Source organism: Cynocephalus volans, chromosome 6 (assembly GCF_027409185.1).
Source record: "Cynocephalus volans isolate mCynVol1 chromosome 6, mCynVol1.pri, whole genome shotgun sequence".
Lineage (NCBI taxonomy): Eukaryota > Metazoa > Chordata > Mammalia > Dermoptera > Cynocephalidae > Cynocephalus > Cynocephalus volans.
The window spans coordinates 95,107,325-95,122,380 of record NC_084465.1 but is presented as its reverse complement, the minus strand read 5'-3'; the positions used below and the strand labels follow the sequence as shown (position 1 = coordinate 95,122,380).

The 15,056-nt window shown below is 61.1% G+C and overlaps 1 protein-coding gene across 1 annotated transcript; it reads left to right on the top strand.

The window, feature by feature from the left end:
• The first annotated feature begins 616 nt into the window (after window positions 1-616).
• On the top strand, window positions 617-14,628 carry RHBDF1 (rhomboid 5 homolog 1). The gene is made up of 19 exons (XM_063099661.1): window positions 617-680; window positions 7,943-8,132; window positions 8,202-8,332; window positions 8,527-8,634; window positions 9,067-9,280; window positions 9,654-9,863; window positions 9,938-10,060; window positions 10,133-10,290; window positions 10,789-11,046; window positions 11,137-11,248; window positions 11,339-11,413; window positions 11,510-11,671; window positions 12,175-12,275; window positions 12,429-12,492; window positions 12,889-12,983; window positions 13,231-13,306; window positions 13,378-13,478; window positions 13,596-13,749; window positions 13,973-14,628. Exons 2-19 carry the CDS (start codon window positions 8,010-8,012, stop codon window positions 14,390-14,392), a joined length of 2,685 nt encoding a protein of 894 aa, XP_062955731.1. The 5' UTR covers window positions 617-680; window positions 7,943-8,009; the 3' UTR covers window positions 14,393-14,628.
• The last annotated feature ends 428 nt before the right edge of the window (window positions 14,629-15,056 follow it).

The following is a 15,056-nucleotide window of genomic DNA, read 5'->3' as shown; positions in this document are numbered from 1 at the left end:
CATGACAGTGTGTAAGTGAGTAGGTGTGTGCATGGGAGTCTGTGTGTGCAGACAGGTGTGTGAGCATGTGCGTGTGTACATGAGCGAGTGCCCGAGTGTGTGTGCTTGTGAGTGATCAGAAGTATATGCCCTTGAGTGTGTATGGGGAAATGTGAATGCTCACGTGGGACTCGGTGGGTGTGGGTTAGTGACTTGTCAATCGGGTCTTTGGCGGAAGTTGGCATAGGGTTTAAAGGGATCCAGGGACACCCTCCCATCCCCCACCCTCTACACCCCACGTGCTTCCTTCCTACCCCCCCTCTTCTCAAGCTCAAATCAAAGCAGGACAAGGTTAGGACCCACTAGAGTTCAGGGAGAGGCCGAGGGGCCCAGGACTGATGCTGACCCCAGGTTCCCCCAGGACCTCGCTTCCCGGCCGTGCTCTCCGGATCCCCAGCTACAGGTGTCCCCGCGGCCTTCCCGGAGGAGGTGGCTCGGCGGGCGGCCGGCGGCGCATTCCTGAGCCCTGAGTCAGCGCGGCCGCCCCCTGGGCCGGGCCCGCCCCGGAGCGCACGCCCCTCGCTCCCCGGCATTCCCGGGCGGGCCGGCCGGGCCGCGGGCGGGGACTGGGGCGGGCGCCCTCCCGGTCAGCGGCGGCAGCGCGTTGCCGACCCGTGCAGGACGCCCCGCGGACCACGGCGGTGAGTGCGCGCGGCGGGCGGGCGCGGACTCCGGGGAGGGGACCCGAGCGCGGGGCGGCCGGACTTTCCCCTGGAGTTCCCCGAGCGCCCGCGGACGCGGCCCAGCCCCGGATTCCTGACCCGGCACTCCGCAAAAATAGCCTGTGGCCGGCCTGGCACGTCCCCGCGGCGCGGCCCGCCCAGCCGCCCAGGGTCCCGGCGCGCGAGGCGGGCTCGGGGCGTCCGCAGGCCCTTCCGAGCCAGTCACCCCCGCCCCCCGCGTTTCCTCCCGGGCCGCCGCCGCGGGGGGTGTCGCCGAGTCGAAACTGCAACTCAGAGGGTGGGACTTCGCGGGATTCTCCGGTCCCGGCCGCCCTCACCGGGGACGCAGCAGCCTCGGGTCTGGGGACGCAGGGTGACCCCGCCGTCGGTTTCTCCCCGTCTGTGAACGTCGAAGCTCCTGCTCCAAAGACGGCCCCGGCCCTGAGCTCGGTGGCCAGGAGGGGCAGCCTGGGGCCACTGGCCGGTGACTCGAAGCAGGCCTTCTCCTGGCCTGGGTGACAGCCGCCTCGGGTGCTCAGGGCACGGGGGGCGGGGTTGGTGGTGGGGGGAGCTGGCTGACTGCCCTGCTGGGGGCTAGTTTGTGGGGCTGGGTGGGAATTGGGCAGGGGGTCGGCCCACAGGCCTGCGCCTGGCCCGATTGGTCTTGACCAGAGAGCTCCTTCTGCGCCTGCAGCTTGGGGCCGTGTGTGTCTGTGTGTCTGTGTGTCTGCGTGTCTGCGTGCGCCCGGGTGGGCGGGGCCTGGGTCTGAGGCCTCTGTGCTCGGGAACCCCCCCACCCCCAACCTCGGGACTTCCTGTTGGAGACGGGGGAAGATTCGAGGATGAAACTGGCTTTTCAGGTTTGGCCCTGCTAGATGCTTGGGCAGTCCCAGGATGGTTTCTCCCCATCCGCATGGAGCCAGCCCCCGCCCCCAAGCAGCCCCCCAAGGTTGGGAGGGAGCTGGGGGAACCGGCAGCTGGCTGGGGCTGAAGGGGACCTCGAGGCTGAGCCCTCTGCCACCAGGGGTTTTTCTGGGCAAGCTGGGTCCTTTTCCCTGAGAATGGACAGGGGCAACTGGGGAGCACAGGTGTTGGGTGGTCCCAGATTGAGGACCCCTTCCCAACCCCTCCAAGCAGCCTCCACTGCCGGCCACAGCCTTCCATCGCACAGACAGGCCTACGGGAGGCGGCAGAGCTGGAGTTCTGTGGCCACTGTCCCTCATCCAGCATCAGCAAGCTGGCCGGACAAGTCCCCGCCCTGGGGAGTGGCCTTCCAGGGGGCCCTGGGTTCAGGGGGAAATCTCCTGATCTCCCCTGCCTTTCAGGGACCATCAGGACCTTCACCTCGGATCTCCCTGGCTCCAGCTGCTGTTTGGGGCACCCTCAGTTGCTCCTGTGAGGCCTCAGCCCCCCTCCCCTGATGTGAGGGCCTCCCCCATGCTGGCTCCAGTTACCCCAGCTCAGTGTCTGTGACAGGATCGACTTTCTGCACAAGTATCAGATTCCTCGGCTTCTGCTTGTGTTCTGTGTTGGATGTGTTTGGGAGTAACTCCCTCCTCCCTCAACTGAGATGCCCCAGTGTGTGTGGGGGTGGGGGGTGGGGGGTGTATGTACATTGGGGGCCCAGAGGGGTCTAACAGCCTCTGCAGTTCCAAGGCTGAGGAACCCATGTGGTCTGCTGCCTCCTCTGGGTGTCTGCAGCCAGGATCAGCTGGGTGGGCAGATGAGTCCCTTCCTCCCCAGCTCCAGGGCAGGTCTCGCCCAAGGCTTTGGACTCTCTTGGAGGCTCTGTGATCTTCTGCAGTAGTCATTGTCCTATCTGAGCCTCAGTTTCCTTATCTGTAAGATGGACACAGAGGATCCCTCCTAGGAGTTATGACAGTTCAGTGAGATCAGTCAGGATCAGGTTTGAGGCAGGTGTGCCAAGCTCTGATGGCTAAAGCCATTTCTGCTGTGACTCGGTTTCTCCTCCTGGAGCCTCTTCTGTCTTATCGTGTTGACAATGGTCCTCGGAGGGGGTTGCTGAGCCCGAGGGTGCCTGAGCACCAAGGAGCACATGTGTGGTGTCAGTCAGGGGCACTTGTCAGGGGCTCTGAGTGGTGACCGGGCTGCTTCTCTGCCCTCTGGCCAGGTGTGTTGATGGGATGTGGGCCTCTCCCCTCTATCCTGGAGAGGGTGCTTTCACTTAACTCCTGGAAACCAACTAGAACCCAGATTGGGGAGCAGATTGTCCAGGCTAGAGGGTGGGTCACACTCAGAATCTGGTGTAGCTAAGTCCTTACCCCCACCTACTTTCTGACTGTGTGGCCTGGACAGGTCTCCTTACCCCTCTGAGCCTTGGGGTTCCTCCACCCCTGGGTGTGTCTGCTATCAGCCCCTGTCAGCCCCAACTGGGCCAAGGGCTTTGACTCTGGCCATTGGTGAGCTCCTGGGCCACGTGAGCTGGCTGAGCCATGGGGCAGTGCCCCTTCCACAGGGCTGACCCCTCTGTTCCCCTGTGAACCACTCTCCCAGGTAAGGTCCCAGAGCATAAACATTATCATGATTCCTGTACCTCCAGGGCCTTGGGAGGCTTCTCCCACAGACCCCCTCTAGCAGGGAGCCTCTTCTGTTACTGGCCCTTCACACACTTGTCTGGGGTGACAGACATCTAGACTGTCCTCCTGGGGACAGAGAGAGGGTACTGTGAAGGCCACCAGCCGGGTCTCAGGCCCCCTCTGCTTCACTCGAATCTAATTTCTTCCACAAAAAAGTGGAGGGGTCACTGGGAGGGCTGAGGAGCACCTGTGGCTTGCAAAGGGCCTAGCAAATACCGTTTCTGAATCGATGCCATTTAGGGGTGGGGCAGAGAGGCCAGGTGACTTCCCCTTTGCTGTACAGTAGCATGTGGTGGAGAAGGACTGAATTCTGGGCTGCTGGACAGCTGGTGATCCCTCTCGTAAAGGGGATCCTGGGTTGGGCATCAGGTCAGGGGTCAGACAGAAGACTGAGATCAGGGTTAGGGTTAGCGGGTGGGAATGCCGAAGGAGGCAGCTTCTCCCGGCCAGGCTTGGGTGAGCCGAGGACACGTCTGGGCAGGTGTCCCGGGGTAGAGACTGTCGCTCCAGCTGACCTCGCAGCAGACGGTCCCCTGGGTGGAGCAGGGCCCAGGCCTGACCGTTCTGGCCCTGGGGCTGGCCCTCCCCTGTGCCTCTCATGCCGCCAGCATCGTCCTGTGAGTGTAGGGCAGACCTGAGTGCAGTGGTGGAAGCAGCTTGGTGCTGGTCATGGCCACTGTCCAGGTCTGGGCTGGCCAGAACTTCTCCACAGTCTCCTTATGCCCCTTGCCTGTGCCTTCCCAAACTCAACACCTTTGAAGGATCCTGTCCCCAGGTCCCCCATGGCTTGCCCTCACCCCAGTGAGAGCTTCCCCAGTGCCCGCAGGCAGCACCAGCCTTTCTGTTGTTGAGTCACCTGCCACTTACTGAGCACCTACTGTGTGCCTGGCACTGCCGTGACCCCTGATTTTCATTTTTTTTTTTTTTTTAAAAGATGACCGGTAAGGGGATCTTAACCCTTGACTTGGTGTTGTGAGCACCACGCTCAACCAGTGAGCGAACCGGCCATCCGTATATGGGATCCGAACCCGGGGCCTTGGTGTTATCAGCACCGTACTCTCCCGAGTGAGCCATGGGGGCTGATTTTCAGATGGGAAGATCCAGGCTTGCTCAGGGTTGTCAGCGGTAGACAATTGGGTCTGGGCACAGTATCTCAGCCCGGCTCTCTTCCTACCTCCCTGACTGGCTCCTGCTCCTGCCTCTTCCTGTGCTTTTGCAAAGGGCCAGCCCGAAGGGTCCCCAGTCATCCCCAGAGCAGGAGCCTGAGTCAGCAGGACTCTTGCCCGTGCCTCACCTGACCCCTCGGCCCCGACACCTGCAGCAGCTCCTGCCCCTGCTCACCAGGCTCCACGAGCAGCCAGAGTGGACTTCAGCATGCATAGCCATGTGGTCATGACCCCTGCTCCCGCAGCCTCCCCAGCTCATCCTGAGCTGCTCCTAGTGCCTGTGATACTCTGGTTTTGTGCCGCTGACCCAACTTTGTCTCCACTGTTAATGTTCGCTCCTCAGCATTTCCCATCTGGCGTCCTCTGAGGGGGCTGGGCCTCGATGGGCTGCCATGAACACTGCTGGAGTGACTCATGCTGTGTGACCCCAGGCAGTCAAGCTCTCCATGGACCACAATTTTTCCCTACGCTGAGGGGTCAGCAGAGAGGAAATGCTGTTGGGATTCCCCCCGAAGGACTGTCTGGGAACAAGAGCCCACTGTGTGCCTGGGGGAGGCCTGGACACTGAGCCACTGTCTGCTCCAGGTGGGCGATGTGTGGCTCGCTGGCCGACTCTTTGTCAGGGCTGGGCCTGCCCCTCCCCTATGCCTACTTTGGAACCCCCACCCCCCATGCCTTGTGAATCCCACCCACTTGAGGCTCAGATGGGGAACTGGGCAGACGGGTGGGGCAGGCCGGGAACACACAGCACCGAGGGCAGGGTAGGCACCCTCTCCCCACGCAGGACCTAGAGCCCTGTGGGTTTTCAATGCTCTCCTGCCTCCACCCCCAGCACAGGAGGGGTTTGGGTGTAGGACCTGGGAGACCTGGATGTTCAGGTGGGGGGCTGGCCCCTCGCTCATGAGGTGAGCAGCTCTGGTGTTTCCTGGGGCCGACTGTGGGCCCAGGCTGAGGCAGGGGCTGGGGGACATCAGGTTCCCTGTGCACACACAGCTCGCAGGCCTTTGCAACTCTTAGCTTGTGCTGTTCCCGCTGTCACCTGCTCATGCTGGTCAGCTCCTCCTCCCAGGCCCAGTTGATGGGTCATCTCCTTCATGAGGTGAGATCTTGTCACTCTGGATCATGGGGACTGGCCCCTGCTAGCCTGTGCTCTGCAGTGACCAGTGTTTACCCAATGCTGGCTCCTGAGAGGCAGTGACAGGACAGAGGGCTGCACACGTGTGCATGAACTGTGCTATGCTGTGCCGTGCCTGGGGGATTCAGGCCAGGGAGGGCCTTTTGGGGGGGCGCAGCCTGACTGAGGCTGCAGGTCTGGAACACATGGAAGCCCTCCTGAAATGGACAGGCCTTGGGGAGCGGGAGCCATGGGGGGTCATGGATGTCCATGAACTAATCAGTTGGCAAAGTTTGCTTGCACTTTGAGTCAAGAGCCACCTGGGTGTCACCTAGAAGTGCTGGCACCCTGGCACTCAGCCTGCGGATCCCCAGTGGTGGCCCCAGTCTCCACTCTTGGCCCTGCTCCTCTCTGGACCCCATAACGGACTTACCAGGAGCATCAGCCTGACTGAGGCTGGGAGGGTGTGCTCAGTTCGGGAAGCCTTTCCCTGAACACCTCCTGCCTTCCCAACGTTCTCAGTCTCAGACAATGTCTGTAATCCTACCCAATTCTTAGTCAGGATGCCTTCATGTTGGACACTGTCCCTCCTCCCCCTGATTCCGAGGGCTCAGTATGGACAGGTGGCCCAGAAGGGACTCCCAGTGATGTGGAGACAAATGCTGCCCTTGGCCCTTGCCCCTGCGGTCCGGCCAGGTGAGGGCAAGGGAGAGGAACTCTGCCTTTAGGGGTACATGTGGGTGGAAAGACCCCTAGGCACCGTGCCTGGGGAGTTCCCCTGAGCTTTGCCCTTCAGCTGCCACTGGGGACCTGAAGTGCAAAGTCAGCTCAGAGAAGGCGTTGGAAGGTGAGGGGTGGGCTAAGGGCCAGGAGAAGGCATCCCTGAAGGACTGCCTCCTACCTGAGTCTGTTCCTGGTCAGTGCAGGACTGTAGGAGCTGTGAGCACTGTCCGAGGACAGTTCCTGGTTGGTGTAAGACCATTAGGAACTGTGATCAGTATCCTGGGCCTTTCTTCTCTGAATATGTGATCTTGAGCAAGGCAAGCCTCTGTTCTCTAGGCCTCAGTTTCCCAATTTCCCAATTTATACAGTTTGGGTGGGGCTTTTTCTCTATCTCCTACAACCAGTTGAGAAAGAGACATATCTGGGGGCATTAGTGGGTGGGTTGCAGACCCTGCAGCTCAGAGCCTATTGGGGTCTGCAGCTCTTTGCAGAGGTTGAGGAAATTGGGGTTTTCTGCCCTCCGAGTACTGGTTCAGGAAGCCCAGGCCACCACCCCACTATCTGTCTCCCCTGTTGTGCCCAAGGAACCTTCCCAACCTTGGATCTCCACTTTCCAGCCCCCTCGTGGTCTGTTTTGGGGTGTGTGCACATCAGCCCCGGAGCTGTCATTTTGTGCAAAGGGAACTAGAGTCCCAAGGAGGTCATGACTGGCCTCACAGTCACATGTCACGTGGCCAGGCAGTGGTGACCCGAGGTGAGCCCTGGCCTCTCTGCCCTGGCCCCTTGTCCTGTGCCCGGATGATGGTCTGGGGTTGGTTTCACAGGTGCTGGGACTGTGCGGGACGTGCAACCCCCACCCGCTCAGCGCTGAGCCAGTCACCGCTGTTTCTGGCTCGTTGCGCCACCTGGTGGTCACTGTGGTGTCTGTGCCCAGGTGGGTTTCAGAAAATCCTGTGCCCATATGAGCCTGGTGTCTGCAGTGGCTGCTCTGCCACCCTGGGAAGTGTCTGAATGTGGCGACTCTGTGCGTTGAGCTGATTACACACCCTTACAGGCTGTTGCGTGCATAGTGGGCTCTCTGTTTTTGGAATGGAAGTCATGGTGGTTAAGAGGGTGTGATCTGTGTCAGACAGGCCTGAGATCTGCCCTGTGTGCAGACTGGGGCGAGGGCCCCACCCTCCCCCCTCAGACCTCACACTGCTGCTCTCTGTGTGTGGACCCCCCCTTGCCCAGCCGAGCTGACTTGCGCCCTCCTTCAAGCCTTGCTCACAGAGAGGCCTCACTGTTCCTTGCCAAGCAACCTTAATTTGTTCTTGTCGCCCGTCATGCTTAGCGTCTTTTAACATATTTACTTGTTTATAGGTGTACTGCTGTCTAGACTATTAGCTCCAGGAGGGCAGGGATTTTGTCTTATTTCTCTACTAACATGTCCAAACACCTAGAACAGTGTCTTGCTCACAGTAGGCGCTCAAACGGTTGTCGCATGGATTTATATTGTCTGAGGACCTGGGACGTGGCCAGCTCTGTCTGTTGGGATGACCAGGTGCAGATCACGCTGGTGCTGAGTGCACAGCAGGGCTCCAGTGTTGGGCTTATCACTGCTTCTCCCTCCTCCTGGGTCTGGGACCGATGAACCTTCAGGGACCTGTCAGCGCTGTTACTGAACAACACACCACAGCCCCAGGACTGCCTCACTCCACCCGGGACCATGAGTGAGGCCCGCAGGGATAGCACGAGCAGTCTGCAGCGCAAGAAGCCTCCCTGGCTGAAGCTGGACATCCCAGCTGCGGCACCCCTGCCCCTGGTGGCAGAGGAGCCTGGCTTCCTGCAGGTAGGCCCAGGCCACGAGGGGCTGCGGGTGCACCCTGGCCAGCCCCCTCACTATGGCCCCATTGCTCAGCCCCTGAGGCGCCAGGCTTTCCTGCGGAGTGTGAGTATGCCGGCAGAGACTGCCCATGTCCCTTCGCCCTACCCCGATCCCCGGCGGCCGGTGCTGCAGCGCCAGACGTCCATCACCCAGACCATCCGCAGGTATGACACTGCCCGGGCAGCTCCACAGGGCCGGGCTGGGGGCTGCTGGGAATGGGGCACGGGCCCCTCCTGTGTCAGCTTTCTCCTTGATCTTGTCCCTCATCACCCTGTCCTCCTCCTGCTCTGCCGACTGCTCCCCCCAGCAGTCACTGTCTCCTTCTCTGTCTCCCTACCCCAATGCTCTGGCCCCTCAGCAGCCGACAGGTACGCTTCGGGCATGTCCACACTCTGCCCCTCTTGGGTCCCTGGGCTGCCTGCAGGGCCCTCCCACAGCACCACTCTCTCTCTTGGTCCCTGCTCAGGTACTTCAGGCAGTCATGAGTATGTTTGTGTTTTCTGGTGTGTGCATGGCATGTGGCCTTTTGGGGGCTGCCAGCATGGTTGGCATTCCCCAGGGCTCCCAACCGCAGGTGCTGGCAGTGTTTTGTTTGCATGTCCAAGGGCTGTGGGCAGCCTGCCTGGGCCTGAGTTCTGTGGTGTCCTGGGTTGTAGAGCTGGGCAAGGCCTGCCAGCTGTGTAGTGGGAATTTGGAGTTGGCTAACAGTTTAGCAGATGACCAGGGCTGGAACCTATCTGTCCTCTTATTTAGACCCTCCCTGCCCACCCAGACCCTGGCCCCTGGAGTGACTGGAGGCCTGGGGCAGGGCATGCTGCCCAGGAGGACGGCCCCTTGAAGCCCCCTGCTTGGGAGGGGGTTGATCTGGCTGCCCCTCGCTGAGTCCCTCCCATGGCAGGGGGACAGCTGACTGGTTTGGAGTAAGCAAGGACAGTGACAGCACCCAGAAATGGCAGCGCAAGAGCATCCGCCACTGCAGCCAGCGCTACGGGAAGCTGAAGCCCCAGGTCATCCGGGAGCTGGACCTGCCCAGCCAGGACAATGTGTCACTGACCAGCACCGAGACGCCACCCCCATTGTACGTGGGGCCATGCCAGCTGGGCATGCAGAAGGTATGCCCGCTTGCTGTCTCCTGCAGGCCCCCTCATCCTGTTCCCCTGGGCTGGGGCTGGGGACACAGCCAGTTTGAGCAGAGGAGGTGCCTTGGGAACTCATAATCCCATGAAGGCACCTAAAATACTCTCTGGAAAGGAGGACCTGGGGGAGGGGACAGGTTCCTGAGATCACACCGGGGGCCAGCCTCTGGAGGGTAGAGCATCCCAGGCTGACCAAGCACAGAGGCACTACTGGCAGGAGAGAGCCCCCTCTAGGTGCTGCGGGGTGGAGGGCCACCCATGCAGCTGTCCAGGTGTCTGCGATGAGTGAGGGGAACAGCCACATTCTCTACCTAAGGCCCTGACTCCAGCATCTCCTCCCCTCCACCAGATCATAGACCCCCTGGCCCGCGGCCGTGCCTTCCGTGTGGCAGATGATACTGCTGATGGCCTGAGCGCCCCGCACACTCCAGTCACACCAGGCGCTGCCTCCCTCTGCTCCTTCTCCAGCTCCCGCTCAGGCTTCAGCCGGCTCCCGAGGCGGCGCAAGCGCGAGTCGGTGGCCAAGATGAGCTTCCGGGCAGCTGCAGCACTGGTGAAGGTGGGTGCAGGGCCCAGGGGTGGGGTGGGGGCCAAGCTGGCCACCAGGTATGGAGCTCACCTCCCTGCCCTCAGGGCCGCTCGGTAAGGGACGGCACGTTGCGCCGGGCACAGCGCAGAAGCTTCACCCCTGCCAGCTTCCTGGAGGAGGACACGGCTGACTTCCCCGATGAGCTGGACACGTCCTTCTTTGCCCGGGTAAGAAGAGCCCGGGGTGTCACTCTGTCCCCTTCACGTCCGTGTCTAGCCTGACCCCATGTGTTTGCTCAGGAAGGTGTCCACTATGAGGAGCTGTCCACATACCCAGATGAGGTGTTCGAGTCCCCGTCGGAGGCAGCGCTCGCAGACTGGGAGAAATCCGTGGAGCAGACGGACCTCACTGGCGGCGCCCTGGACCGCAGCGAGCTTGAGCGCAGCCGGCTGATGCTGTGAGTGCGGCAGGCGAGCCATCGAGGGGTCCCGGCAGAGAACCCGCCGCCCGTTAGGAGCGGCTCGGCCCTCGGGCGAGGATCCGGCATTCTGGGCCTGGGGGGCTGACCAAAGGGGTTGCCTTGTGGACTGGGAACCCAGCTTGGCCACCATGGGTGAGGGACCCAGGGCTGGGCATGATCCCAGTTTCGACTGTGTACCTGTGGGATGGGACGGCGATCCCAGAGCCTAGGAGCTGGACGGAATGCAGCGGGGAGGAGAGGCTGACGTAGGTAACACCTGCTGGGGTGCAGAACCTCTGGTGGACCCCCGTCTCCTCCTCCCTGCCATCCCTGGAGGGGACGCGAGGTTGCCCTTTTACTGGTAAGGAGCAGGCTTCCCCCGAGTGTTCGCAGCTTGTCTGGGGCAGGACAGAGACAGTCGGGTGCGTTGGTTGCACCTCGGAGGGACGGCAGCAGGTGGGGCTGGAGCGGGCGGTGAGCGGCTGGTCTCTCCAGGCCCCTGGAGCGTGGCTGGCGGAAGCAGAAGGAAGGCGGCCCCGCGGCCCAGCAGCCCAAGGTGCGGCTGCGGCAGGAGGTGGTGAGCGCGGCGGGGCCCCGGCGTGGCCAGCGCATCGCGGTGCCCGTGCGCAAGCTCTTTGCCCGGGAGAAGCGGCCATACGGGCTGGGCATGGTGGGCCGGCTCACCAACCGCACCTACCGCAAGCGCATTGACAGTTACGTCAAGCGCCAGATCGAGGACATGGACGACCACAGGTGAGCCCAGGAGGGCTGCGGCTCCCAGCGGGAGGTGGGGGGCAGGGCTCTGGGCGGGGACGCGGCCCTCGGTGACACTCTGCCCCGCAGGCCCTTCTTCACCTACTGGCTCACCTTCGTGCACTCGCTCGTCACCGTCCTGGCCGTGTGTATCTACGGCATCGCGCCCGTGGGCTTCTCGCAGCACGAGACGGTGGACTCGGTGAGCCCCGGCACCCCCGGGTCCCAGCCCGCTCTGGGAGGCGAGGGCCTGCGTCTGTCTGCCCGGTCTGACGCGCTCCCCCACCTCCAGGTGCTGCGGAACCGCGGGGTCTACGAGAACGTCAAGTACGTGCAGCAGGAGAACTTCTGGATCGGGCCCAGCTCGGTGAGGGCGCGCGGGGCCGGGCGGGGCCGGGCGGGGCCGGGCCGGGCCCGGTTGGTATTGGGCCTGGGCCGCAGCTGCATGTCCCCCGCCCCGCAGGAGGCCCTCATCCACCTGGGTGCCAAGTTCTCGCCCTGCATGCGCCAGGACCCGCAGGTGCACAGCTTCATCGGTGCGGCCCGCGAGCGGGAGAAGCACTCGGCCTGCTGCGTGCGCAATGACCGCTCAGGCTGTGTGCAGACCTCAGAGGAGGAGTGCTCGGTGCGTGCGCCCTGTGCACTGTGTGCTGCTGCAGAACCGAGTCACCCTGTACCCCCCTCTTGGCACGTTCGTTTCCAGTTACCCCCACGCTCCTTCATCCCATTTTTGATTTGTTGTGTTCTTTCAGCACGTGTCTTCTTTGTGTGCATGTATCTTGACGTCTACATAACTGGTATTACCTTATTTTTTTTCCACTAAGCAATTAAAAAAAAAAGATTCACCCAAGCACTTATCACATCACCTTATATGGAGGTGCCATAGTTTATACCAGGCCGCTGATTTGGGACACAGTTGTTTCTAGTTTTATGCTAATCATGCTGTTGAACTTGTAACAGAACCTCTCCCAGCATGCATTTCATGAGTGTAAATTCATAGAAGTCGAGCTATAGAAGACCCCAATGGTTTTGCCTTTGACTCCTGACTCCCTGTGCCTCCACTTTGTCCTGACTGAACTGGGCAAGGTGTGGGCTCTGACCAGGGGCTGACCCTCTGTCCCCCCACAGTCCACACTGGCAGTGTGGGTGAAGTGGCCTGTCCATCCCAGTGCCCCAGACCTTGCCGGCCACAAAAGAAAGTTTGGCTCTGTCTGTCACCAGGACCCCAGGTCAGTCCTGCTGGCTGGTCTTACCTGCCTTCGTCCATGTCTTCCTGGGGGGTGTGATGGACAGGGGCTGCTGCTCCCCTTGCTGAGTGGGGTGGGAGGGTGCCCATGCCTGGGGCACAAAGCAGGGTCTCACCACATACTGGGTTCATGCAGGGTGTGTGATGAGCCCTCCTCCGAAGACCCCCATGAGTGGCCAGAAGACATCACCAAGTGGCCGGTGAGATAGGGCGGGGGTTCTTGGGGAGTCACTTGTCATGTTGGGGAGGAAGCCATATCCCACACATTAGTGATTCCAGAGAGACCCTCATTGTAGGACCATCCTGTGTTTTCAGATGCTGGGTCCCTGGGCTTTGCCTAGCCTGTCCATCCACCAAGTCCTTCCTCTCTGAGCAAGTAGTCAGAGCAAGAGAACTAGGTGGACTTGGCAGGTCAAATGACATTAGTTTGATGGATGGCCCAGCTGAGGCTCAGGGTGTGGTGGTCTACTTGAAGTCAAGAAACACCTGTTTCCTACCTTATTAGCCTGTCCATCTTTGCCTTGACCCCCAAACATGGTGTGAGTCTAGGGATGGGGGAAGCCATGACCCACCTCATCCCCATTTGTGTGACCCAGATATGCACCAAAAACAGCGCTGGGAACCACACCAACCACCCCCACATGGACTGTGTCATAACAGGCCGGCCCTGCTGCATTGGCACCAAGGGCAGGTAGGTGTACGTGTGTGCGCACCTGATCCCTGGAGCCATGCTCTCCTCCCTCTCCAAGTCCTGAAATAACCCAGGATACCAAGTGGTGTGGGGTGAGAAAAGGTCAGGATTTATTCAGGGCCAACATGGGTGGGTGGGGCTGAAACCTGGCCCTGGCTGGTGTGGGTAAGAGCCTCTGTCCCTGGATGGACCCCGGCAGTCTCCCTCTGAAAAGTGGCACTCTCCAAACTGTGGTCTGACCTTCCAGGTGTGAGATCACATCCCGGGAGTACTGTGACTTCATGAGGGGCTACTTCCATGAGGAGGCAACACTGTGCTCTCAGGTAGGCCTCCAGGTTGAACGTCCCTCCCCTCGCCCCAGCCATGGTGGGTGCTGACGGGCCGCTCTGCACAGGTGCACTGTATGGATGACGTGTGTGGGCTCCTGCCTTTCCTCAACCCTGAGGTGCCTGACCAGTTCTACCGCCTGTGGCTGTCCCTCTTTCTGCACGCCGGGCAAGTGACAGTGTGGGCTGGGTGGGAGGTCTCAGGGACCCCAGGAGTGACTGACTGCAGGCAGGAGAGGCTGCCTTATTTGCTGAGTGCCCCCACCCCAACCCCCACCCCTTACAGCATCCTGCACTGCCTGGTGTCCGTCTGCTTCCAGATGACCGTCCTGCGGGACCTGGAGAAGCTGGCAGGCTGGCACCGCATAGCCATCATCTACCTACTGAGTGGTGTCACTGGCAACCTGGCCAGTGCTATCTTCCTGCCGTACCGGGCAGAGGTAAAGCTGCCCCCTAGGGTGGGAACTCTCCCATGTGCACCTGAGGCCTGGCATGAACATGGTCCATGTTGAGTACTGAGGTTGGGTCTCCACAATGCCTGGCTTGGGAGCATGTCTGTCTGGCTCCTCAGTCCTGATGTGCTCTGGGCCTTGGGAATGGGACAGGAAAATGAGGCCCTGGGTCCAGGGGAGTGGCGCTCATGGCTACCGCCACTCTCTGCAGGTGGGCCCGGCCGGCTCACAGTTTGGCATCCTGGCCTGCCTCTTCGTGGAGCTCTTCCAGAGCTGGCAGATCCTGGCACGGCCCTGGCGCGCCTTCTTCAAGCTGCTGGCTGTGGTGCTCTTTCTCTTCACCTTCGGGCTGCTGCCCTGGATCGACAACTTTGCCCACATCTCGGGCTTCATCAGTGGCCTCTTCCTGTCCTTTGTCTTCCTGCCCTACATCAGCTTTGGCAAGTTTGATCTGTACCGCAAGCGCTGCCAGATCATCGTCTTTCAGGTGGTCTTCCTGGGCCTTCTGGCTGGCCTGGTGATCCTCTTCTACTTCTACCCTGTCCGCTGCGAGTGGTGTGAGTTCCTCACCTGCATCCCCTTCACCGACAAGTTCTGCGAGAAGTATGAGCTGGACGCTCAGCTCCACTGAGTGGCTGCGGGTGCCAGTGGCCATGTGCTCCAGCCACCAGAGTGAGGCAGATGTGACCACCCTTAGCCTCATGAGCCTGCGGGACTCTGCCTGCTCCATGCAGGGACTCACCTGTTTCCTGAACACAGACCTCCTGTGCCTTGTTCACTTCTGTTGAACCCCTTGTATTGCCGGGCATTTATTACACTAGTTCCTGTGATAACCTCCTAACTAGTCTCTTGACGACCACCTCGTGTGGCCAATAAATGGACCGGGAGCGTTTTAGCTGCCACTAACTTGACCAGGGCTGTCTCCTCCTTCCTAGTTTTGGCTGGGGGCTACAGAGGGAGGTCCTGCAGGCCCCTGGCCTCTGACTCACAATTCCCCAGAACAGTGAACCAAGTGTCAAATACACCACAGGCTCTTTCACCCCCCCCAGTGAAGTCCCTTGGCCAGGTGGACACACCTTACTCCCCCTCCTTAGAGTGACTGGTAGGTGACGTTAGGACAAGTACCTAGGGGATGTGTGGTCACACCCCCTCCCTCCCACTTTGGGAAGTGCCCCACCCCCCACCCTCAGTAGCTCGTTTCCACCGCCCCCCCATACCTCCCTTTCCACCAGGCCTGTTGAAGGTGTTGCTGTAGGTGAGCCCTGAGGGCCGAGGCTGGGGGCCTGTGGCTCTCC

What these genes read in the sequence shown, in the direction of transcription:
- RHBDF1 (XM_063099661.1), top strand. Translation starts at nt 8,010, where the DNA reads ATGAGTGAGGCCCGCAGGGATAGCACGAGCAGTCTGCAGCGCAAGAAG. An exon ending in AGGAGCCTGGCTTCCTGCAG is followed by an intron (nt 8,133 to 8,201) that starts GTAGGCCCAGGC and finishes CCCATTGCTCAG; the next exon opens with CCCCTGAGGCGCCAGGCTTT. An exon ending in AGGCAACACTGTGCTCTCAG is followed by an intron (nt 13,307 to 13,377) that starts GTAGGCCTCCAG and finishes CGCTCTGCACAG; the next exon opens with GTGCACTGTATGGATGACGT.